At 49.5% G+C, this 24,303-nt stretch overlaps 1 protein-coding gene across 1 annotated transcript; it reads left to right on the top strand.

The window, feature by feature from the left end:
* The first annotated feature begins 197 nt into the window (after positions 1-197).
* Positions 198-23,174, top strand: LHX3 (LIM homeobox 3). Its single transcript, XM_084650522.1, has 6 exons — positions 198-550; positions 12,724-12,895; positions 15,239-15,441; positions 18,776-18,927; positions 19,864-20,035; positions 22,262-23,174. Exons 1-6 carry the CDS (start codon positions 481-483, stop codon positions 22,678-22,680), a joined length of 1,188 nt encoding a protein of 395 aa, XP_084506648.1. The 5' UTR covers positions 198-480; the 3' UTR covers positions 22,681-23,174.
* Positions 23,175-24,303: the final 1,129 nt, after the last annotated feature.

Genomic DNA, 24,303 nt, shown 5'->3' on the forward strand with positions numbered 1-24,303 from the left:
AAAGACAATGAGCCGACGCTGGGGTCCGCCCAGCCCCTATTGTGTGGGCTGAAAACTGGACACGTGTATGGGTATGTCGGGGGGGGGCGGGGGGGGGAGACCACACGCCTGGCTGGCTGGGCGTCCTGTGTCAGCACCATGGACAGCTCCCCCTCCCTTGACAGTCGCTCGCTGGGCTTTGTTATGCTAAGCAGCACACCGGTGGCAACCGAGGGTCAACTGACGCCAGCCACTGCGAGGTGGGAAGCCAGCGCTGAGCCGGGCCCCCTTTCCCCAAGCCATTAGATTGAAGCTGCAGCATCTCCCAAGTGCGGGGAGGTGGCCGCCGGGCGCAGCGCTCCCGGGCAGGGCTCCCGCAGGAGAGGGAAGGCAGCTCAGTGCCGGGGGGTGAGAGAGAGTTGGCCTGTTTCTGCCCAGGCGACCCTAGCCCACCAAGTTCTGAAGTTAGCCCAGGTCGCTCCTTCCTCGCCCAGCCCCGAGATGCTGCTGGAAAGAGTCCGAGCTAGTTCAGAGAAGGCAGCTGAGATCTGCCCCTTCAGCAGGAGCCCAGGTAAGAGTCTCTCTCTTTCTCTCTCTCTTTGTTTTCTCTTCCCAATACTGGACAGCAACAACACCCCAGCTGTTCGTGGCGCGGGCGCGGGGGTCAGGAATTCCCACCCCACTCCGCATGGAATGGGTCCCCTGGCCCAGCAAATGTCACCCTGGTCTCAGGAGGATCTAGTTAAGATACATTGCAGAGGGGAGGTCTCAGCTTGAACTAGCAGAGTGCTGGGGGATAAGGGGGGGAAGACCCCCCCTTTACATGTAACCGGGAAAGCAGGTGTTGGTAACATGTGGCTCGCCGATCTCTGGGGTGGCTACACCCCACTGTCAGTGACTTTCGGGGCTTGGGTCCCCGGCGCCTGGCTGCTGCAGGGTGGTAATATTTGGTGTGGCGTTTACATCATCTAGTTAGCAGATTTTCCCGTGCCTGGAGCTGTGTTCCCACGTGTTACTGTCCGAGCTGGGGAGGGGCTGGATCCATTGCAGGAGGCCTCTCCTGCTGGCTTTCTGCAAACAACGTTTAAAAAGGAAACAAAACGAAAAGAAAAGAAAACGTGTGCTGGGGGGGCCGGGGGGAAGCCTCGCTCGCTGTGTGGGGCTTTGCCTGCCACAGGCGTTGGGGACGGCTAATGAGCGGTATTGTTAGTGGCTGATCTGGACAGCTGTAGAGCGCGTGTCTGACCTGGGCTCTCCCAGCTCCTCCATCACTCGCGGCTGCCATCCCGCTCCCCTCCCGCAGCCCCCCACGCCTCGCCTAAGCCTCAGGCCCTTCTCCGGCCGGGCTCTGCCAGAGGGGTGCACAGGCGAGCTCCCTGTGCCCGCTCCTCGGGGATGTCAGCGCGCTCAGAGCAGCATCGTGTGTGTTGTCCCCCAGTCCGTGCCCCAAGCTGCGGGCAATCCACCAGCATGCGGGGGCTATTTCCGGGTACACTCCCCACCCGGGATAGGCTGGATCCCACCTCATTGCAGTCCGCAGGAGAGGTCTGATATTGACTCACCCGGGAGCCGGATCGGGCCTTTCCGCTCCAAGGGCAGCGCTGGCGAGAAAGAGCCGCGTGTTAAGAGAAACTCGATTTATTAACACACCTTGCTTTGATAATAGGGCTTCTCATCCGCTTGTTGTGACCCAGCTGATGCTGTTAATCAGGTGGCAGCTCTGCCCTGGGATGACTCGAATATCTATTAACTGGGGGAGGGGGGTGGGAAACCCTATTCTTCTGGAGTGAGAGAAATCAGACCACATTTGCCTTTAAATTAACTAGCCTGCCCGCTCTGAATAAGCAGCACAGGATTCGAGATACCGGATGCAGTGAATTATTATTCATTATTATTGACTTTTTAGCTGGGGAGAATTTAATATAATAAGTAAGCAGCTAAAATTATGAAACAAGCAGCTGAACGCTGTCTAGTTAGATCTCTCCTCTCCCCTCTTTACACATACCCCGCACACCAGCAGCCAATATGGCCTTCAGTCTATTTCACATGCTTCAGTTCTTTATCTATTCGGTTAAAAACTGTCTCACCCTTTAATAAATACCCAGCCCAGCTCCGATGAGTCCCGCTGCAGCCATCTCCCTTTGAATGGATTATCATCACCAGGGCACCGAGACAGAAGTCTAGCAGAGCCCCAACCGCTTAGCTCATTCAAATGCACATTGGCTCTGAGTTTTAACGAAAGGGTTTGGATATTTATTCTGGTCCGTTTCTGTTGGAAGAAGCGTTCCCCAATGGGAGAAGTGGAGTCCGAAGGGAAATCTTGTCAGACCTAAGGATTGGGTTTTTTAACTGTAGACACTTCAATACATCCCCGTCCCTGGACATGTGTGGACATAGCAAGAAGAAATCCCGCTTGATTGAGGAGTAAATAATCCAGGGAAATCCAGCTGATTTTTGCCATTCCTCATCTGTTCGTTTGCTTGATTAACTCTTAGACTCGGGGGGATCTCTCTAGTTTTGTAACCTTTAAAACTCTTTCTTCCACTATGTCTAACGGATATTTGACTCCAAATAGTCTGATAGCTGCAATGTCCTTCCCGAAGAAGTGAATGTACGTTAGCTAGCCTGGATGGTTAGGGACTAAAAGGGAAGCTCGGGTGAAATCCAGCAGGAATGTACTTGTTTAAAGGAACAGACTAAGATCTCGATATTACTTTCCTTTCTGCTTTCAGGGAATATACTTGGCTCTCTCCCGCCACCCTGGACTCTTTAGTCTGTTTCAGCAAGGAAAGAAAAATAATCTGGAATTTTAATCCTAAAAAAATGTACTTTAGTATTTAGGGGTAGGAAAAATCACAGCTGCACAGGAGAGTGGAGATGTTAAGAAATCAATTGCTCAAACGTTCCTTGATGGTGCTTTATTAATAGAGAAGCCCTTTTAGACAAGAAATAAAATAGGGGTTTCCTGTATAAACAGAGACAAATAATGTACCGGTTCAGGAGAGCATCTAGAGTAAACCGCTAGCGGATTAAAATAGCATTTGCAGCCCTTCCGAACAGCTGTCACCCTGCAAAACCACTCGACTGGGTTTGGTTATTCGGTGTAAATCAAGCTGATGCCGCTGATCGAAAGCGCGAAGCCGCATTCATGGATGCCGGGGGATTGTCTGGGCTGGCGCCCGGCTGCCCTCTGAGCGGGCAGGTTGTTACACCCGCGGAAGAGCAATGGAATTCCCGGGCTGGGGCTCTGTCAGAAGCTAGAAAATCAGAGACCCCGGGCAAAAAAGGATCGGAGCCTTCCCTTCCAGAGTAACCCATAAACCAGGAGCACAGGGTGCCCTCCCTGCGACAATTCCAGACCCCTGCATTGGTAGGAGATGTTAGTGCAACGCACGATCCTAACAATGAAAAGTACAGCCCTCATCCCTCCCAGGTAACCCCCACGCCTGGGAGACAGAAAGCCCAACGAATACAGCTCCAGAGCCTGCAGTTAGCCGAAGGGGAAATGCTGCTCATGCAACACCAGATGCTCCAGCCCTAAAAGTCTGTCCCTTGCCGCACATGCCTTGGCTCCACGATGGTGAAGATAATTCCACACCAGTGTCCCTAGTTTAGGCATGAAAAGGATCACAACGCACTGCTTTGTGTGGATGTGAATTGTGCTTAGAAGCTGGGTGGGTGCAAAAGCAGATCACACCCCCCCACACACCTTATACCCCTGCTCTTTGATAAAGCGCCATGGCTATCTACAGCTACAGAGAGTGTCACATGTCCTTTCTATCACGCCTCCGGCATAAGTGTTTCTCATCTGATACCATTACTGTCGCCTGGCTCCTTCAGAGAAGGCGATCAATAGGACATAAAATTATTATTAAAGCTTAAAAGTTGGAAGTAACATTGAAGCATCGCACACCTTTCACCAAAATGCGTTTCATAGCCTCGGAAAATGCAGGCAAATGGGGCATTGATTTTGAATTCATCTGCAGGGTACAGCAGGATCACTACGCCTGATTTCCCCAGACACCGTTTGCCTCTAAAGATCAGTGTCAATAAAATTTATCAGGGTGTTGTCGCACTTAACATTTGATTGAGCTGCCGATCTCGCCCAAAGTAAACAGTTGTCTTAAAAAACCCATAAAACTGGGGGGACGGGACTGGACACCCTTATTAGAAAGGCTTCTTCTGTTCCCCACGCCCGGGAAATGGTAGACTGGCTTGGCCAAGTCCTGCGATCCTGTGACACGGCGGGAAGTGGGAGGAGAAAGAGACAGGTTTCTCCAGCAGGTCTGCCTTCAGCTGCTCCCAAAATTCCGAGCGTGGCAGGCAACTTTGCAAGCTCAGAGTCAAGGGAGCTGTTCCGTGCAATTCCTGAAGAGCTTGGTTTGCCACGGAAGCCAATGGGAGCCTTTCCATAGGACTTTGGAAAGGGCTCGGATTTAAAGGGGGGGGGGGGAATAGATGCATAGAAATAATGATAAAAATCAGATTCCCATTGACTCAACTTCCCCCCCCCCATCCCCACTTGTCCCTCTGAGACCAACGTGGTCCAAAAGAAGAGGAGATGTAATCCTCCCAAAAGATCTTTTATCATTTTGCAGGTAGTTCCTATGAATTAATGATCTGGCCCATTTACTTTCAACTTTGGGACTTGATTCCCCCTCCCCCCCCGCCGCCTTCCTGGGCAAAACCCTCTTCCTTAAAAAGAGAGGTTGTTTCACAGAGAGGGGGGGCGGTGGGATGCTCATGGATAAGAAGCTTTCCCAATATTTCGGCATTACTGAGGACAGTCCATCCAAACACGACCCTGCCCTTGGTTCTAGGGCTGATTGAAGAGTTCAACCCAGTTTGCAGCGCGCGTTGATCTGATTTTCCTGACCCCTGCGTGGGAGCGCAGACTGCAGGAGTCCATGCTCCAGCCTGGGCTCGGCCGCGGAGTCTGCGCGCTGTGCTAGGGCATGATCCTTCCCGGGGGAAATGTGAGCTTTTCGATCGGACGAGTAGACATTTAGCTCTCCCCCATCACACGAGGCCGGTTTCCTCAGCTGAGGACGGTAGAAATATCTTCCACCTGTGGCCACAGTGGGACAGGAGAGGAACTTCAGGGGGGTGTCACTAGTGTATTTGCCAAATGAGGGGGGGGGTAAATACATGAAATGCAAAGCAATTTCCTGGGGGGTCTTAATTTTATACTTCCAGATTCGATGGGACCCCGTCCCCCAGCCAAATCCCAGCTTCACCTGGAAAGTAGGCCCCGGGCTTTGCTTTCACTGGTGATTTTGCAAGGAAAGTGATGCCCCTTGTGCTAACAAACTGCAGGAGGCTGTAAATTACTTTCTGAGAAATAGAATCAAACAATCTCAGCGCCGCTCCCCCTTCTCCAGCTGCTCTCCGCTTCCCTCTTCCTCCTGGCCTCCCTCTGCCCGCAAACCCACTGGGACAACCACAGGGCCCAGCAAAGCCAGCCTCAGATAAAAACAATCACTGGGAAGCCCCATTAAAGTATTTTCAGCGACGATCAGGCCGTATTCATTCCCCCCCACACACACATAAAAAATGACGAATGGTTCCCCTTGCCTCCGCCGGCCCCCCGAGCCCAGTCGAGACCTGCAGCCTCCCACTCGCCGGCGGTGATGCTATTCCACCCTCCTTTGCACGGGGTGAACTTTAAGGTAGCAGGGTTACTCCTCAGCCCTGTTTGCTCCTGTGTGCAACTCCCTCTTCTGCACTGCAAGCGCACGACACCTCCAGCGGGGTGTGGGTGTGTGTTGTGTGGACCCTGGATGGACTGGGGGGGGGGGTGTTTCTGTGCCGAGCAGGCGTGTGGTCCGCTTGCTCGGGAGGCCAGGGAGCGCCGGAGGGGAGAGGGCGGGCAGACCAGGGCCACGTTTGGCTCTGAGACCCCGGAGCGGGCTGCAGCGCCCCATTTGTGCGGAGTTTGTGGCGGAAGGCGACGCAAGATGGATGCTCTTAAGGAACTGAGCGCGGGCAAGGACTGCTCCAATACAGAGATGCTCTTCGCTTTGCTGGCGCAGAATGAGGACGTGCGCAAAGGTACTGGGCTTTTTTGGGGTGGGGGTGGGGGGAAGCCGGCTTCTCAATGGGTCTGCAGACAGGGGATGGTTCTGGGGGGGTCTTAGAACAGGTGCCGCTGGCACGAGCTCAGAGCATGGCGCAGGGTAGGAAGAGGAGTCAGGGCAAATGCGCACCCCTGGATTTGTACGATTAATTATTACTAATTATTACCTCGTTTATTTGAATGCACTTTTTTTTTTTTGAGCCTCTGAACTTCTGACAACTGTAGGAGCCGGAGAAATGGAGAGCAGCCCCTCCGCCATTTATTTATTACAGATCGAGTTAATTGTACGTCTGTCGTCATAAATCAGGGGAGATCTTTTGCTGAAAAACGCAAAACAGCCTAAGGCGAATTAATGGTAGAAAGAGCTGCATGAAAATGTCATTTATCTGTAGTCCCGGGCGACCGTGAATAATATTTCGGCTGCCCTGGACCAACTCCTTGCAAATGACTCCGGCGCCCTCGGTAGACTTATGTCCCTTGCCTCTGCTGATCATCGTTCCTCCGGGCAGGGATCGGTCTGAAACTTCTCGGGGTGCTCTGCTGGGAGACGCGCATCTACAGCGGAGCTCTGCAAAATCCAACCCCGGGAGGCAAACGAAATCTTCCCCTGCGAGTTCGCCCCAAAGGAGGAGCGATCGGCCCTGCTGCCATCAGTCAGGGGGCTGGGGGATCATACTGTCCCCCTCAGGGTGGGGAGTTCCTGCTCCCTGAAATGGTTTGATCGTTTCCCTCGGGTGCCCTGTGGTTTCTTATCGCAGTAATGCATTGGCTTATCGCTCAGAGGGCAAGGGATTAGGCGGGGCAGGAGAAGAGACAGGGAGGCATCGCCGACATATGTTTTAGCTGCAGCTTCTTTATAAAAGCAAGACATGCGTGAGGCCTTCCCTACCGCCTAGAGACTGGTCTATTTCCTTATCTGTGTCACCAGCTATTCGGAGTCACCGCGGCCCCCTCTCCGGTAGCCCTGCGCATCTTTTATGTCCGAACAGGCCCGATCTTCCCTCCCGTCCTTCTCCAGGCAAAAATTTCCAGGCAGCTTGACTGAGGGTTTTGCCTGAGAAAAGATTGCAGGATCGGGTCCAAAGTCTCGGGACCTCGAAATTAACTAGCCCCTGAGACGGTGAACTCATTGGGTCCGTGTTTTCAGCCTGCCCTGCAGCTTTGATAGGTTTTTCTGCTTGATTGTTAAATAGCAACGAACCTTTTACGCACTGGATGTTGAAGTTTCATGCACTTTATTCAAAGTCTTATTGACACCCTGAGGGGAAAAGACGAGAATTGGGTACCAGGTCCTGGGACACAAGTACAGGGAGTAGCAGTCGCCACAGGAGCACTTTGAAGAGGGGGCTTAAAATAAATCGGAGCGAGAAGCCCCAGATTTAAATTTTCTTTTTTTTTTTTTTAAAAAAAAGTCGGGTCTCAAGAATGAATTGTGCCTTTCCCAGCAGCAGATCAGAGAAATATTTTGTCCCTGAACAAAGTCAGAATGTAGGACACCTGCCTGCCCAGAGCACTGAGAAGAGGGCCCTGCATTATTTTTGAGCTTGGACTAGATGACCTCCTGAGGGCTCTTCCAACCCTAATCTTCCATGATTCTATGATTGCCTAAAACAGTTGATTGTAAAGGTATAATTCGGTTCCCTGGCCAGAAGGCTGCTGGCTGAGATCAGGGGAGTACAAGAAGCAGGATCAGAAGCTTGCAGGCTTGTTTCACTCGGGGGGTTGTTCGCATAACCTGTGCAATTCTGTTCCTTACCCAGATCGTTTTTGAAACACCCTCTAAAAGCCGTCCAGGGCACTAGTGCTTTGCGTTAGAGCCCTAACTCTAATGCACATTGAGAAGGGAAACAGCACCTCTGGCCTTTTCAGGGTGCGGGCTAAACAGTGTTTTATTCCCCGGGCTAGTGATAGCTAGGTAAAGGAAGGTCTTTTTGCGCCGCCCCTGTTTCCTTGATTTGACCCTCTTCCGAACTAAAACACACATTGGCACAGATGTATAAAGTTAGATCACTGGTTATTAGAGGCAACGGCCCAGCACTGGATTGTGCAGTTCAGACACGAAAAGGAGAGATCTTGGTGTTAATACAGCCCCAGAACAAAGGGGGGGGACAGAAAAAGGCAGCCCCCCCACCCGACCCCCTTTACTCCTGCACCCTGCTCAGGTCTCAACCAGAGGAACCCCTCTTTTCTCTCTCCCGCCGCCGAGGAGAGGATCCGTATCGAGGCAGGACATTAAAGTTTTAGCAGAGGCTCACAATGCAAACAAAAGCTGAATGCCGCTTCAAGCGCAGGGCTGGGGCGTGGGGCGAGGCTGGCGGATAAATAATTGAGCAGCGAGCTCTCTACCTGGCCTTCCTGAGCAACCAGCTGGGCAAGCGCCGCGCTCAGCCCACCCCAGCTCCGTGCCGGGTTCGCCCGGGGACCTGCCTTGGTCACCGAGAAGGAGCGAACATCTCCTCTTCGCTTTCTAGTCACTTGGGCACCACCTTGGGGAGGCCTTGCTAGTTCTTCAAATGTCACCCCCCTGCGCAGGTTCCAGGTGCCCACCCCTGGGTGCAGCCAGACCCTCAGACCTAAGCTAACCGGAAAGAGTCCGCCCAGAAACCCATAGTCACCCCCCGCCCCCCAGCCTCCGGCTCCTGTCTCGTTAGACTTTGAGCAAACGGCCCTGAACCGGCCCCCGAGCCGGGGGGGGGGGGATTGCACTTACACTTTATTTTCTCATCAAATTCATTCCCCGATTAATGGTTTAATGCCCAGCCTGGCTCTTGTCTGAGGCTAAAGGAAAGACACCTATTTCCTCGCCCTGGGTTCTGGGCAATAATGGCCGGGAGAGGGGACACTATGTAAACCGGATCGAGCAACAGCTCTTCGCCATGGGCCGCCCGGCCAGCACCAGGGAGCGTCGGTTGCGCCCAGCCCCGGGTGCAGGTCTGTACGGCCCCCACAGCTTGCCATGTTAGCAGCGTCGCACGCAAAACACCCAGGATATGGCCTACGGGCAGCGTTCGCCACCCGCCGGCACCTGCTCGCGGCGCGTGTCCCTGCTGGAAAGCGGCGAACTTCAGTAGGCTCGGGTGATGCCTCGCTGGTTTCGGGCGGCCGGGCACGGGCACCCGCGGAGCAGGACCTGTCCGAAGCAGTAGGGGTCGCTGCACCCTGGCGGGGGAGAGATTTGCATACATCGAATTATCCTTCTGATCAGAAGACAAAGGTTTATTGCCAGTTTCAAGACGTGGGTCGGTGACTGTGGAGACCAAACTGCCCGTGGCTGCCGAGGTGTCAGGTGCGAGAGATCGTCCCCGGTGCAGGATCACTGGACGGACCATGAAAACATTCGGCTATCGCTGGCAAATACAGCGCAACCTTCGCTCACCCTGTCTGGAAACCAGGGGTAACTGGTCACAGAGCCATTGCACTGAATCTCGCATAAAACAGACCTCCCTCCCCCCCACCATTGGGAAGAAGTCGTTTTAATAAACAACGTGTGTACCTTTCCCTGTGTGTATTTATTGCACAGGCTGTTCTGTGACTTGGGCAGGCTGGCAGGCGTGCACACACAAACACTGAGTGCATCCGATGAAGTGAGCCGTAGCTCACGAAAGCTTACTCTCTAATAAATGTGTTAGTCTCTAAGGAGCCAGGAGTCCTCCTGTTCTTTTTACACAAATACTTGTTTCTCTGGAATACACGCAACACTTTACAGACAAATATTGGCTTGTGCAGGAGGTCAGACGAGATGGTGGTCAGTTCTGGCCTTCAGTCTCAGGCCCTGGCACGTACATCCCATGGCTGAGGTATTTGTACTTCGGATATCTGTTTGTACAACGGCCGGGGCAGCCCAGCTTTCAGTGCACTGGATCTTTACCCAGAACAGGTTGCCAGCCTGTGAATTAACTTATTTCTTTTGACGAAGTGCTTCAGATTCCCCAAGAAAATTAAGACCCGAGATAAACACAGAATAAAACCCAACGGTCAGGACACGGACTAGTGTTGGCTGTCTCAGGAACCCCAGGGATTTTTCACTGAGGGGGCTGCCTAGCCCGTTTATTCCTAAAAAGTTCAAGCAGCAGCCTCCCTCCTGCGTGAAGCCTTGCAGCTAGTCACTGGGCTCCAGCAATTTCCTGGGGCTGAAATTAACCACAGTGCCCACGTGATCGCCCCCTCCAGGCTCTTAAAACTGACACCAGTGAGAGAAGCCGAAGTGACCCAGGTCTAAAAATAAACTGATTTAGTGAATTAAATCTCCTCTCTCTCCCCGCTTAGTTTACAGCGGCCTTTACCGTTTTAATTGTCAGGTGTGATTTGGAGAGAGATCCAGGGTGGGGTGGGGGATTCCTGATTGGTGCGGGGGAAGGCTGTGACCAGGAATATTTGACTCAGGCCTAATTATAGAATTGGTAGCAGTGAGGGAGAGAGAGAGGAGATGTGTGTAAAGATGGCAAACCCAGGGCTCCCGGGGTCAAAAGCAGTTTAGATGGTTTTTTTTCCGGGGGGGGGGGAAGGAAGGGTCGACCAGAAGGGCTACAAAGAACAATAAAAATGGGGGATCTGCTCCCGCATGTAAACCCAGGGAGGATGCTGAACCCTGAAGACACGTTTTAAGGACGTTTCCTCTCTCTGCTGGACTCACAATGCAACGTAAGGGTCTAGTCACTTAATAGGTGTGTGTGTGTGTGTGTGTGTACACACCCTGCAAGGCAGGAAATTAATTTCTATGAGGGTTTATATTAATTTAAGAGATTGTATTTTGTGTTGGAAAATCAGATTAGACGGCAAGGAGCAGAAGGAAGCAATATTCTTTGGTTATGAGACGGTGATTTGGGAGTCTTAAGCTTCCCCCCCTCATCCCTCCCCCAGCTGGGGTCTTGGGGGTTAGACAGCAGCACCTTCTGTCTGACCTGAGCAGCGTGTGCGGAGGAGCTTAATTGGGGCTGGACAGTTGCTAAGACTATGGGATGCCAACCTTGGAGTCTAACGTTAGCTGGCAAGTTGTTTCTCTCTACTTGCAATGTCTTTGCTGTATTTTTTTTTCCGGGAGGGGGGTTCAGATGATCAATAATTGTGTGTTTGTTTCAGGACATTTTAGCACATGGCTTGTTTTGCAGGGGGGCGATATATTAGACAACACAACGAGCCTGTCAAATTATTGTTGTTGTTACTGTGAATATTTCCCTGGGAATTTATACAAAAAAACCTAGAACTTTTTTTTTGGCCAGTGTAATTTGTACTGGTCGGTTTTGTGGATGGTGGAAATGATATTCTCTGGGTAGAAACAGAATAAAAAATCTAATGAAGATAAAACTCTGTTTGCGGCTCTTCTGTTTAAAGGACCAGGAGAGGACTCCTCCAGGAGCGCCAACAATTGGTTTCGGTTGCGGTAACATTTGTTTGTATGTTTATTTGCTGGCAATCCAGGAGCCTCCAAAAGCTAGCCGCAATGGGGAATCAAAGAAGCGATGAAATCGGGCTCCGGCGTGAACCGTTTGCCTTGAAAATGTTTCTCTTTTTCGACTGGCACCTGTGAGTGTGTTCGGCTCCCACCAGGTGCGCCTGGGCGGGCTGGAGAAACCCACTTCGGACGCGTTTGCGTCCAACCCGCAGATTTGCAATTTAGCGGCGTTTATCTTCTGCAATTTTGCAATGGACAGGCTTCGGGGGGCTGGTTGGTTTTTAATTATTTTATCGGATGCGGAAAGTATACCTCCAAAATACGCCTTCTCCAGCAGAGATCTACAGCAACCGTTCATTCAAGGACATCACTAGAAATAATCCGGCGCCTCTTTCCCCTCCTGAAATAGGAAATCAGAATCAATTGCAGCTCCCCAGAGGCATTTGAACCCGTTTCTTTTCTGACCTCCCCCTCCCCCGGTATTTACTCTTAAAAGGCACTTTCAGCATCTTTGGCTCTTGAATAATAAATCCCCGAATTTTATACACATCCCCACGCACGTGTTGCATTTGCAATTTTAAAAAGAACAGCGTGGGAGATCACGTGATCTAACGTGGCAGCTTCCCCGTGTCTATTTTTAATATTGATGACCTGTGATGTGCTTTTGGGATGTATCGTTTCAATGTGTGACCGGCGCGAAATTGTTGCTGTCGTTCTGGGCCCCAGGATGCGAGGGAGACAAGGTGGGTGAGGTGCTCTCTCTGATTGCACCAGGCCTGAAGAACAGCTCGGGGCACGCTCCAAAGCTCGTCTCCTTCCCGAGCAGAAGTTGGCCCTTGTCTCTCTCACATCCTGCAGTTGCACTGTGGGCTCTGGACCTGCCCTGGCTCTTGCAATGTAGGCGAATCCAAGCCTGGACACGCTGTGAAGTGTCTCCCCATCGAGCCAGTTTGTGCTCGTGTCTGAGAGAGCTGAATTCCTGCTCGCTAACGTGCGCCCGATTTGCGAGCCCGAGCCCGAGCCACCGATCCAGGAAACGTGTGTGGACACAGAACGTGTGTGGACACAGGACGTGTGTGGACATAGAACGATGAGTCGGAGCTCCTTCCAGCAACTGGAGCTTCATCTATGTGCAGACGTTGCCCCCAGATCTGATCCAATCCTGTTCCAACTGAAGCCTTCCCATTGCAAGGGTGGGATCGGGCCCCTACTTGCTTTAGAAGTGAGAAATTAAACCGCATAATTATGTCCTTTATCCCTCTCTCCCCCCTCCCAGAAATCCCGCTCTGTGCAGGCTGCAACCAACACATTGTGGACCGGTTCATCCTGAAGGTGCTGGAGAGACCCTGGCACAGCAAATGCCTGAAATGCAGCGATTGCCAGACCCAGCTGGCTGAGAAATGCTTCAGCAGAGGGGACAGCGTGTACTGCAAAGAGGACTTCTTCAAGTGAGTAAAACCAAACCAAACCCAGCACCCTTGGAGGAAGGGGACGGGGACGGGGACGGGGCAGAGATTTTAGGGCAAGGACATGGGGGGAGAGGGGAAGGGAAGTGACTAGTCACCGGGATTCTGTCCATTCTACACAAATAACTCGGCAATGATTAATCTTAGCAGGGCCCTACATGGAGGGTGAATGCAGAAGCAGGGTGAGGGGGGTTGTGGCGCCGGGTCACTGTTCTGCCCTCCTAGGGGATGCTGGGGACTGCTCTGATTTGAACGGGGCTCCAGCCCGTCCGCACATCCCACCGGCTTGCGCTCTCTCTCCCTTCAAAACATACGGCTTCCCCGGAGATCACGGTGGCATCTGAGAACTGGCTGCATGCAGAAAAGGACCCTGCGAATAAAGAGGCTGATAAAAAAAAGTTCTGTAGGGGAGCGGGGGGGCGGGAGGGAGAGCCGGATTTGCCTTTCTGCACCTCACCCAGCAAACGGCTTTCGGTGCAGCGGATGCAGGTAGCCGGGGAAATCTGCATCCCCGCCTGACTTGCGTTGCGGCCGCTGCTCAGCCTCCGGTGGCGGGGGTGCGAGCACACAGCCACCCGCGGTACCCCGGGGCCTGCGCTGAGCTCCCAGCCGAGCTTTGCCTGGCCAAGAACCCCCCCGAGACACACGCCGGGTACTGACATGCGACCTCCGCACCAGAGCTTAAACCACCCCCCCACGGAAAGGGGTCAGTCCCCAGATAGCCCGGGGGGAAACCCCCACCCGCAGAAGGCTACGTCCTAAACCTGGAGGGTTACATTTTGATTCCAGCCACGATTTTATGTATTTGGTAGCAGTAAATGGGGGGGAGGGATAGCTCAGTGGTTTGAGCATTGGCCTGCTAAACCCAGGGTTGTGAGTTCAATCCTCCAGGGGGCCACTTCGGGATATGGGGTAAAAATTGGGGATTGGTCCTGCTTTGAGCAGGGGGTTGGACTAGATGACCTCCTGAGGTCCCTTCCAACCCTGATATTCTATGATTCTATGAAAAGCAACTCCCCCCCCCTTTCCGGTCTTATCTCAGTGGTAATAGGTAAATCAGGGCGCAAATGTAAGAGTTCACACGCCCTTCCCGTAGGGCAGAGCTCACCCAGCGTTTTTGGGGCCGCGCTGGTTTTTCTTCCAGATTTTGCATCCAGGGCAAAAAAGAAAGCGAGCCCTTTCCTTTGTGACCCTGCAATAGAAACCACCCGCAGTAAAAACCAAATAGGGAATGACCGTCGAGTCTGGAAAGACCCCTGCTCGATACAGAATTAAACTCCCTGGACACTTGGGCGGTAGACACGACTGAAAGTGTATTTGGGGCCATTCGTTAAAATGGTGTTGATGTAAAAGGGGGGGGGGAATCCAACGCTAGTGTCCCCAGACAGGGTCCTTGCAGGATCGGGCCCGAAGGAGCTGGCTGGTTGGCGGGGATGCTGCGTTCCGGGGGTGCTGGCCTCTGGGAGGGGCGGGCGCTCAGCACCTCGGAAGAACCAGGCCCTCAGCCTTCAGCCTGGTCTGCCGGGGTTAGGAATAAACAGAAACCCAGAGCAGGCCAATGCTCTGGCCGCTTCTCTGGGGCGGGGCTGGGACCCCCCCCAGCGCTGGCGAGCAGCAAGGGGGGCGTTCAGACCCGCTTCCACGGACGTTTTACCGAGCCAGGAGACCAGGGGGACCAGGCGCGCAGCGTGGCCGGGGCTGGAACGCGTGGAGGGCGGTGCAGCCGACCCCCCCCCCCCCGCCAGGGATCTTTCCTGGGCCCAGATCTGTGTCTTGCTAAACGCCAATGATCCAGCCCCCGTCCCCCCTTCCCTTCTGAGCTAAGAGCCCCCCCCCAGCAAATCCTGTCGGTCGCTTCTCGCACCGCGCAAGCTCCACCGGGGCCCAGGCAAGGCGCTGAGATGCGCCTCCTTGGAAGGCAACTACACCCCCGCCAGCTGCGCTGCAGACCCCTCTCAACGGCGGGCAGCGGCCTGGCAGGCTCTGGTTCAGGCATCCCCCTTCCTCCAAGCAGATGCCTCGCTTCAAGCACCCCCTGAGGCCTCGGAGCGTCCTGCCCTTCAGGCCGGCTACACATCCCATGCTCAGGCGCAGCGTCCTTCCCAGGCCGGCCCCTGGGATTCCGGTGAGCGGCCAGCCCCGCGGGAGGGCAGGAGTTGGCTGTGATGCGACCAAGGATTCACTTAGAAAGAAAGTGAACCCGGTAGGAATCGAGCAGGTCCGAAGCCTCCCGTGACCCAGAACCAGCATCTGCCCCTGCCCTAGGGAATCTTTCTTTGCAGTTCAATAAATAGCAACTTTCTGTTGGATTTTTTTTTTAAATAGGAGGTTTGGGACCAAATGTGCCGCCTGTCAACAGGGGATCCCCCCGACCCAGGTGGTGAGAAGGGCCCAAGATTTTGTCTACCACCTGCACTGCTTCTCTTGCATCGTGTGTAAAAGGCAGCTGGCCACGGGGGACGAGTTCTACCTCATGGAGGACAGCCGGCTGGTCTGTAAAGGAGACTATGAGACCGCCAAGCAGAGAGGTAACGGGGCAAGTCAGCCTGGGATCGCCCTAGCTAGCACAGTGCTCCGGGGAAGCTAGAGAGACGGGGGATTGCTCCTGGCCACCCACCGACCCACCCACATTCCTTCCCATACAAGCTGGTATATCAAGCAAGATTCCGTAACAGAGATGAAGGGAACTAGATACAACGGAGTGATCTGCAGCTTAGGGTGTCTCCTTCAAAACATAGGCTCAAGAAGACAAAGGGTTCCACCCTTACACTGCTCGGAGAGATTTATTTTATTTTCCAAAATATAAAATCAGTGAGAGAACTAAGAACATAAGAACGGCCACACTGGGTCAGACCAAAGACCCATCTCGCCCAGTGTCCTGTCCTCCGACAATGGCCAGTGCCAGGTGCCTCCGAGGGAATGAACAGAACTGGTAATCACCAAGTGATCCATCCCTTCTCGCTCATTCCCAGCTTCTGGCAAACAGAGGCTAGGGACACCATCCCTGTCCATCCTGGCTAATAGCCACTGATGGATCTATCCTCTATTAATTTATCTAGTTCTTTTCTGAACCCTGTTTTATCCTGGCCTTCACAACATCTCCTGGCAAGGAGTTCCACAGGTTGACTGTGCCTTGTGTGAAAAAAATACTTCCTTTTGGTTGTTTTAAACCTGCTGCCTACTACTACTTTCCACATTACTACTTTCCACAGGTTGACTGTGCCTTGTGTGAAAAAAATACTTCCTTTTGGTTGTTTTAAACCTGCTGCCTACTACTACTTTCCACATTACTACTTTCCACAGGTTGACTGTGCCTTGTGTGAAAAAAATACTTCCTTTTGGTTGTTTTAAACCTGCTGCCTACTACTTTCATTTGGTGACCCGGAGTTCTTGTGTTATGAGAACTAGGGGTCACCAAATTAGGGGTCACTATTAGCCAATTATTAATTACTTTCATCCCTCTCCTACCATATAACAAGTAAAACCTACTTGAGAATGCCCAGCAGCGAAATAACCCATATTTCAGCTTGAAAGGGGTCTGTATTTTTGTATCTGGGCTTAGGATAGTTTTTTTTTTGGGGGGGGGGGGCATCCTGAGGCAAAACTTCTATTGGCTTTATTGAGTTTTGGCTGATGCTTTGACATGGACGCGTGTGTTGCCATTGACTCCAATGGGGCAGCAAGAGGATTGAGAAATTGTTCTTCTAGGGGTCTCCTTCCGAGTTGGGAGCTCTCGGGGACCACACGCTAAAGCGATATCTTGATTTTGAAATTCATACTAAGCACCAACCTCTTCCAGACACGTGATCTTGTAAAGTCAGGTGAATTCATAGGACGATCATGGAAAAAGCCTAAAATCTTCCCAGCTTAGTAGTGTTCCAGATTTCCAAGGGGAAAGGATAACCGGCTATTTCAGCCTTCACTGGTTTAAAGTGAGCAACGCTCCATTTTCTGTACGAGTGGTCATGTAAATTGGACAGCTCTCTGCTGTGGTAACTATCCATCTATATACCCTTCCATGCGTCCAAAATTCAAACCCCATTCAAATTCAGACATTGCTGAGTACTAGCTATTTATAGAGCGCACACCATTGCTGAAAGAGAACATACAGTGGGAACACCCCCCCCCCCACCCACAGTTTTGAGGTGGTTATTAGAGTTTCAGGTGCAGATTTTTAAGACCGGATGTTTGCTGATGCCCTAGGCAAGCAGTCTGGCGGAGATCTGGGTGGCACAAAGCAACGTTAAAAGGCTCTCCCTTTCTAAGTATAGTTGAGACTAATTGTGAACACTTTGGTTCTAGAACAAGAGGGTTTATTTAGCCACCGAGTTAACGCTTCAGTTGTGTGTAGAACACACACGAGGGCCCAAGATAATGTGATTCCCAACTAATAAGACAGACCCCAAGGTGTTCGATAGGTGTTTTTCCATTCAGTCCTCCCTAAACTTAACTAGCAGATTAACCCGTTGGACTTTTCTCCCATTGCCCCAGGCTGGGTGTCTTCTGTGAGCCACTGAGGTCCTGGGTCTGTCACCCATCCTCCAGCGGGGGGGTTGAATGAACTGCACCGCGGCTACTTCCAGGGGTTTGAGCTGATGTTGCCTGGAATTTGGGATTTCGGGGGGAATGCATTGCCCTTGTGTTCGGGTCGGCGCCCCGTAGTGGTGCCCGCTGGTCTGGGCGTTAGGACAGTCAGAACACACGCAATTTTGCACTGTGAACTCCAGAGCCACTTCGGTTTTGCGTGCCACAGACACACTCCCCAGGCTCGGCTCTGGGGGCCCTATTCATAGTCTGCTGCCGGTAGAGGGGCTAGAGGCGAAGAAAGCAGAACAGTGTGTGTGTGTGGGGGGGGGGGGAACCGGTGGGAATAATTCTCACGCGGGGAGCGGACCACAGTGGAGCCTTCGAGAATTATTGTGAATTTCCACTCTCACTTTTAGAACGCGCATCCATTCAGCCTAATCGGCGGCCCAATATTTGTACCCCATTTAAGTAGGTCAGAGTTGCTGCTCAGGGGATAGTTCATAGCCTTGCTCATTCAAAACCACAAAAAACCCAAACCCAGAGCACACATCGATTAGTTTGTATCCCAGGAGAAGTTTTAATACTAATGAAGATTTGCTTCAACACAGGAGCAGTGACATGAAAAACGGGCTTTCTATTTATAGCACTCCGCACACGATTGCATACCCAAGTCAAAACTTTATTCAATAATTGTGTCTCGGCTTAATCGGCATCACTTGCAGCTCCTCTCTTTATGGTTGTCTTTTATTTGTGTCATCCGAAGAAGATCTATTTAAATATCTCTAGATCGACATTATGGCTTATTAAATGGCTACTTTCCCCTCCCTCGCTAAATTAACACCGGAGAATAACGAAAAGGGAGGACTTGTGGCACCTTAGAGACTAACCAATTTATTTGAGCATGAGCTTTCCTGAGCTACAGCATCCGATGAAGTGAGCTGTAGCTCAGGAAAGCTCATGCTCAAATAAATTGGTTAGTCTCTGAGGTGCCACGAGTCCTCCTTTTCTTTTTGCAAATACAGACTAACACGGCTGCTACTCTGAAACCGGAGAATAACGATATTATCACCCCATGAAACCATAGTGATTTTCGTTCTCATTTTATACACTGCTTGTCCCTTAAATGTTGGCAAAGTGAGCACAGATTTGTTTTCCCCTGGATTCCCCTCACCTCCCGTTCCAGACTAGCTTTAACGCGAGCAGAGCCAACCAGTGCATGAAACTCCAGGTCCAGCTTTTCACTCCTCGTCCCGAGCCATTCTTCAGGCGACTGTGACTCAAATTGGGCTCTCTGCTTGGGCAATAATGGGCGTTATTTCTTGCCAACGTTTGCAGAGGCGGAGTCCACGGCAAAGAGACCCCGAACCACGATCACAGCCAAGCAGCTGGAAACCCTGAAGAACGCTTATAACAACTCCCCCAAACCTGCCAGGCACGTGAGAGAGCAGCTGTCCTCAGAGACCGGGCTGGATATGAGAGTCGTACAGGTGAGATGGGGCAGCGCAAGCATCCCACGCGGAGATCCCTGCCTCCTTGGAAAGCCAGGGGAGTCCACGCCCCACTGAATCGCTCTTATTTGGGAGGGTTCGTTTTATAAACAGGTATTGACTCAACAATGCATTTTAGTTGGTCAGACTGGATCCAGAAAACAGTCTTTTGTAATTATTGAACATCTATCTTGTGGTGGTCATCTCTGTACAGACCCAGAGTAATGGCCAGTCCTTGTGCTTTCACAATGGTTTCAACACACAAACACACACACACACACACACAGAGAGAGATTTGCCCGAGCATATTTGCTACAGCTGGGTGAAATGCTCCGAATTTGGATTTTTATAGTGTTGGTCAAAATTTGAAATGTTGACCAAAAAACGGGGGCGGGGGGAGAATCACAATTTTCACAGATCCGCGCCCCCCACCCCCTTCCCTCTCGTTTTCTTAAAAAGACTGGTTCTAAAGCTGGCAAAAAATTTACTCATCTTTTGCAGCGTAAACAACACACACATCGGCGGTTTGAATTTTGACAAAGAAAACCAAACCTTGAAATAATTGTTCAGTGAAAGTTTCGCAGTTTCCTTCCATTTTTGGTGCGGACCTAATATTTGTGTCTGATCTCTGTGTTCCCGGCTTGCCCAAGGCTCTGGTCCTCCAATGCACCCTACGCCCGGGGGCTCCCTTGTCTCCGGGGGGGACTCTGGGCCGGCGCAGTGGTACCCCCGTGCGCGATGAATAGCTCGAAGAGCGGGTTGAAAGTTTTTGTCATTGAAAAAAGTCATTTCCTTGAAAACCAATTTTTACATGAAAACATTTTATTTGATGCAAATATTAAAATTGTTGCCATGCCTCTCTCCCCCCCCCCCCGCTTTTAGAAAACTAGAGACTTCTCAAGTTGTTCCTTTAACCCCCTTTGTTTCCTTGGACAGGTGTGGTTCCAGAACCGAAGGGCTAAGGAAAAAAGACTAAAGAAAGATGCTGGGAGGCAGAGATGGGGCCAGTACTTTAGGAATATGAAAAGATCCCGGGGGAATTCAAAATCGGACAAGGACAGTATCCAGGAGGAGGGCCCAGATAGTGATGCTGAGGTCTCCTTTACAGGTAAGAGGAAGAAGGTGCATGCTCTGGCTGGCACGGCTGGTATGCTGCGGAGATCACAAGCGTGTAATCAAGGCTTGAGCGAGATTTCAGGGTGCATAGGCCTCATGCTAACCCCCTGGACAGGGGTCAATTTCACCCCAAGGGCATTTTTCACCCAGCCTTCTTCCAAGCACAGCTGCCGGTTTTGCATCACAGTTTCATTTCGTTCTTTAAATACCATTTGCTTGCTCAGCATTTCCTGCCATAAAATAATCAAAGAAAACAAATGCCCAATACAGGTGAATTAAACTGGGAACATAAACACAAATACGTGCCGGCAAGAACTGGAGCAAGCCATGACTGAGTCAGCGTTCTGCTAAGTAACTTCTCTCCACTGTGACCGCAGTGAGTGATTTAGATCTCCTCGGGGCAGGAGACAATTTGGACTCAATTGCATTTGAGAAACTAAAGGTGGAAGTTATATATTTTTTAAATGGTGTCACATTTGAAACCATCAAAGGAAAAACATGAAGAATGTCACTCCGGATTTGTCTGGGCAAGTGACCTCTGACATTAAAGAAATACTTCTCTTTGAGGAACTTTATAAATGACAAAGATGTAAAAGCAAAAAAGTCCAGAACGATTGATCAGAATGTTTATATTGCAAATATTGATAGGGGAGTCTCTGCAACCCATTGGATTGTTTCTGGGGTGTTCATATTCCATGAGTTATGTTCTGGAAGTGTTTTTATTTCAACGATTTTTGGGGAGCGGGGGTTATTCCACTGAATTATTATGGGGGTATTTTTTATTTCATCTCCTTGTTTTGGGCTGTTGCTCTCATAGGATTTCAAGCTTCTTTGGAGGAGAGATGTCACTCTGTCATCTGTTTTGACAGACATTCCCTCAAGCTTTGATGCAATAGAGCACTTAACCACATGCTTAACTTTAAGCAAGAGTAGTTGCCCTTGACTTCAAAAGTGTTCTCCTGTTGCTCAGTGCTTGCTCAGTGCCACAGACACCTCCTCTTCATGGCATTTCTTAGCACAGCCATCAGTTAACTGCTCCTTCCTGTGATCTAGTACCTTCTGCCAATATAAGGCACGGATATGGGCCCATTACCATAGTGTTCAAGAACCTTGCAATGCCAAAAGTAGTTTTGAGCCCAAAACATCAAGACCTTCCATTCTGAAAATGTTGAAACCTGAGGTTTTGACATTTTCAAAATGTTTTTTCCAATTTTTCAAAATGAAATTTTGTTGAAGTCTATGTAGTTTTGGGGAAATTTTTGGTTTTGTAAAAACAGCATTTTCCCATGGAAAACTCTTTAGATGAAAAATGTTCATGCAGCTTTATGTATAAATCTATTTTAAATTTCAGCTTGTCTATTGATTCCCTAACGTATTAAATTTTCATGCCTGCTCCCATATGATCTTATGCAGCATCATTATTCTATATGAATAGGCCATTACACAGTAACTAAAAGTATTAAACACAATTATTGATAAGTTGAAGATATGCACCAGGTTGATATCCTAGATAAGAAAGTCATTCTCAGTTTTTATGAAGGGTCCAATAAATGCAGATATAATTTTGCTGGTAACTAGAAAATATGTTTCATTTTCAATAATGTTTTTAAGTGATCCAAATATACTCCATTAACTATTTCTAATCACCCCAAAACCATTGCAATTTTAATTCCTTTTCCTAAGTAATGAATGGTTTTCCTTTTAGATCATTCCCTTCTATCAGTGAGTATCACGGTAGCTCCTGAAATGATAGTGAAAATAGAGATAAATATAACTAATGAGGCCATAATAATAATTAATAAAAGGAACACAGAACAATAGAAAGAGGCAGATCTCAAGAGCCTAGACTCACATCTCCCTTAAAAGATATTTTTTTAAAATAAGGTTATTTCTTAATATCTACATTTCATACATGTTTTTAAAAGCCCAAGTGAATTAGACTCTTGCCCCCAGGATTAAAAACAAAATCCCATTGACTTGGCTGAGATCCAGCCAGAGATAGAAAACAGAGGTAATAAGGAATTAAGAAATGACAAGACCAACATAGCATTGAAAAGCTGTGAAAAACATGCAAGTCCTCTCTCTCTCTCACCATACACACCCATCTAATCTATCTGTCCATCTGTGGGTTTTATAGTTCCACAGCATTCAAGGTTTCTGATCAGATTGTCTCCAGCTAGTTTGCTTTCCCAATAAATCAAGCCCGTTTCCCTTTCAGATGAGCCCTCTATGTCAGAAATGAGTCACTCCAATGGGATTTACAGCAACCTAAATGAAGCTTCTCCTGCTTTGGGGAGACAAGCTGGGACCAACGGGAGCTTCTCTTTGGAACACAGTGGCATTCCCGCTCAGGACCAGTACCACGACCTCAGATCCAACAGCCCCTACGGGATACCCCAATCGCCAGCTTCTTTGCAGGCCTTGCCAGGCCACCAGCCTTTAATCTCAAGCTTGGTTTATCCAGACAATGGTTTAGGCATCATAGCTCAAGGTGGACAAGGCGTGCCCCAGCCAATGAGAGTCTTAGGTGGGAATGGACCCAGTTCTGATCTCTCCACAGGGAGCAGTGGAGGGTATCCAGACTTCCCTGCAAGTCCTGCCTCTTGGCTAGATGAAGTTGATCATGGCCAGTTTTGATACAGGACCCACCACAATGTGGGGAAAAGACTTCAGGCTACTAAGCATCATCTACTGTTGAGAATATAATGTGGGGCAAAAAATGACCTCTGAGGAAAAAGTAAGATAGTTACATGGAGAAAGAAAGGCAAATGTGCTCAAGAGGCTGGCCAGCTGTGGGTTAGCAAAAGACAGTTGACCAAGGAATCATGTCAGAGTGACTGGCTTAAGAAAAGTCCAAGTGAAACTGCTCATAGTGTCTTTACAGAACAGTATTGACCACCAAGACTCGTGCTTTACAGAGCTGATAACGTATTTTGTTTTCTGTTGTCAGTTCATTCTCCAAAGCAATGACTTGCTTCATCACTTACTTACCCCTCAAGCTTTTTTAAAAATAAAAATCTCAGCCATTGTAAAAGAAGCAACAATGTCTATATTTCTACAGGAGAAATGTGAACAATGAATAATCTCTTCACAAATTCATGGTAGAAAACCATGTACTTATTTCTCTGTTCTTCCAACAGGTTAAAAAAAAAGCAGTGACAGAATAAGGCTTTTTTGTTTTATTTTTGAATTTATATTAGCTTTTCTAAATTTAAATGGGCTTTAATATGCCAATCATTTATTAATAATCACATTTTCCTTTATACTATGAGGACTCTATGTTAACTTTGCTTTTCACCTTTTTAATTTGTAGATGCTAGCTTTATTCTTTCCACATCAATGTTAAACTGTGAATAGATGTATTTATTATCAAATAACCACTGTTTTCCAACAGGGTCAAGAAAACTCTTGACCCAAGAATATTGGTCTTTCTGGATTGTTAAACTAATGTTTTTCTTTACTGATTCCTCTATGACAACTTTAATGCAAAGCTTTTTAAAGTTGCACCTCATGTCTTGTTGCCAAATACTGTCTCAACATTTCGTTAGACTTGGTTTAGTTACAACTGTTCTTCATATGTTGTTGGGGAGGCATTCCAATGAGCATACTTATGTTCACCACCACTACACTTTCTCCATTCTATGCATTTGTGTATTTCACAGCAGATATAGTGAAAACTGATTGTGAAGAAAGGCAAAACAATATGTATACTGTTACCTGTAAAATTGAATATTGAATTAACTGTAGATTGTGTATGTCCAGTGTCTTATTTATATTCTCTCTCTCTCTCTCTGATGATCAAATACTTTATGACTTCAAATAAATTTGTCAGTTAAAGTTTAAATAAGTCTTTTGCTAAATTCACACTAAAAGCACCAATCTGGGTAAATACCATCTTTAAAATAAATAAAATAGCCCCTCAAGACTTGAGGCCCTGATTCAGCAAAGCACTTAAACACATGCTTCACTTTAAGCACATGAGAAGTCCCATTAACTTCAAAGTACTTTGCTGAACTGAGGCTAAAAAAGATGGTCTCCCTGGTAACCTTTGGGAGCTATAAGCAATATTGTTAAATGATTGCATAGTCTTTGATGACTGACAGCCATTTTCGATGACCTAGGATTATTTCTTAGCACTTGAGATATGGGAAGAAATACCCAATAAAGCAGATGGTTTCCAGTTAGTCTGTGGCAACACATTCTGCATCTTTAGATTGTAAAGTCCATACATTAAACAACAGAGGCCACAGGAGTTTAATG

The sequence above is a fragment of the Lepidochelys olivacea genome (genome assembly GCF_965140295.1).
Source record: "Lepidochelys olivacea isolate rLepOli2 genome assembly, chromosome: 16".
Lineage (NCBI taxonomy): Eukaryota > Metazoa > Chordata > Testudines > Cheloniidae > Lepidochelys > Lepidochelys olivacea.

Coding starts and splice junctions, on each gene's coding strand:
- LHX3 (XM_084650522.1), top strand. CDS start 481: ATGCTGCTGGAAAGAGTCCGAGCTAGTTCAGAGAAGGCAGCTGAGATC. Junction 551..12,723: donor CCCCTTCAGCAGGAGCCCAG/GTAAGAGTCTCT, acceptor CCCCCCTCCCAG/AAATCCCGCTCTGTGCAGGC. Junction 18,928..19,863: donor TGGATATGAGAGTCGTACAG/GTGAGATGGGGC, acceptor TTCCTTGGACAG/GTGTGGTTCCAGAACCGAAG.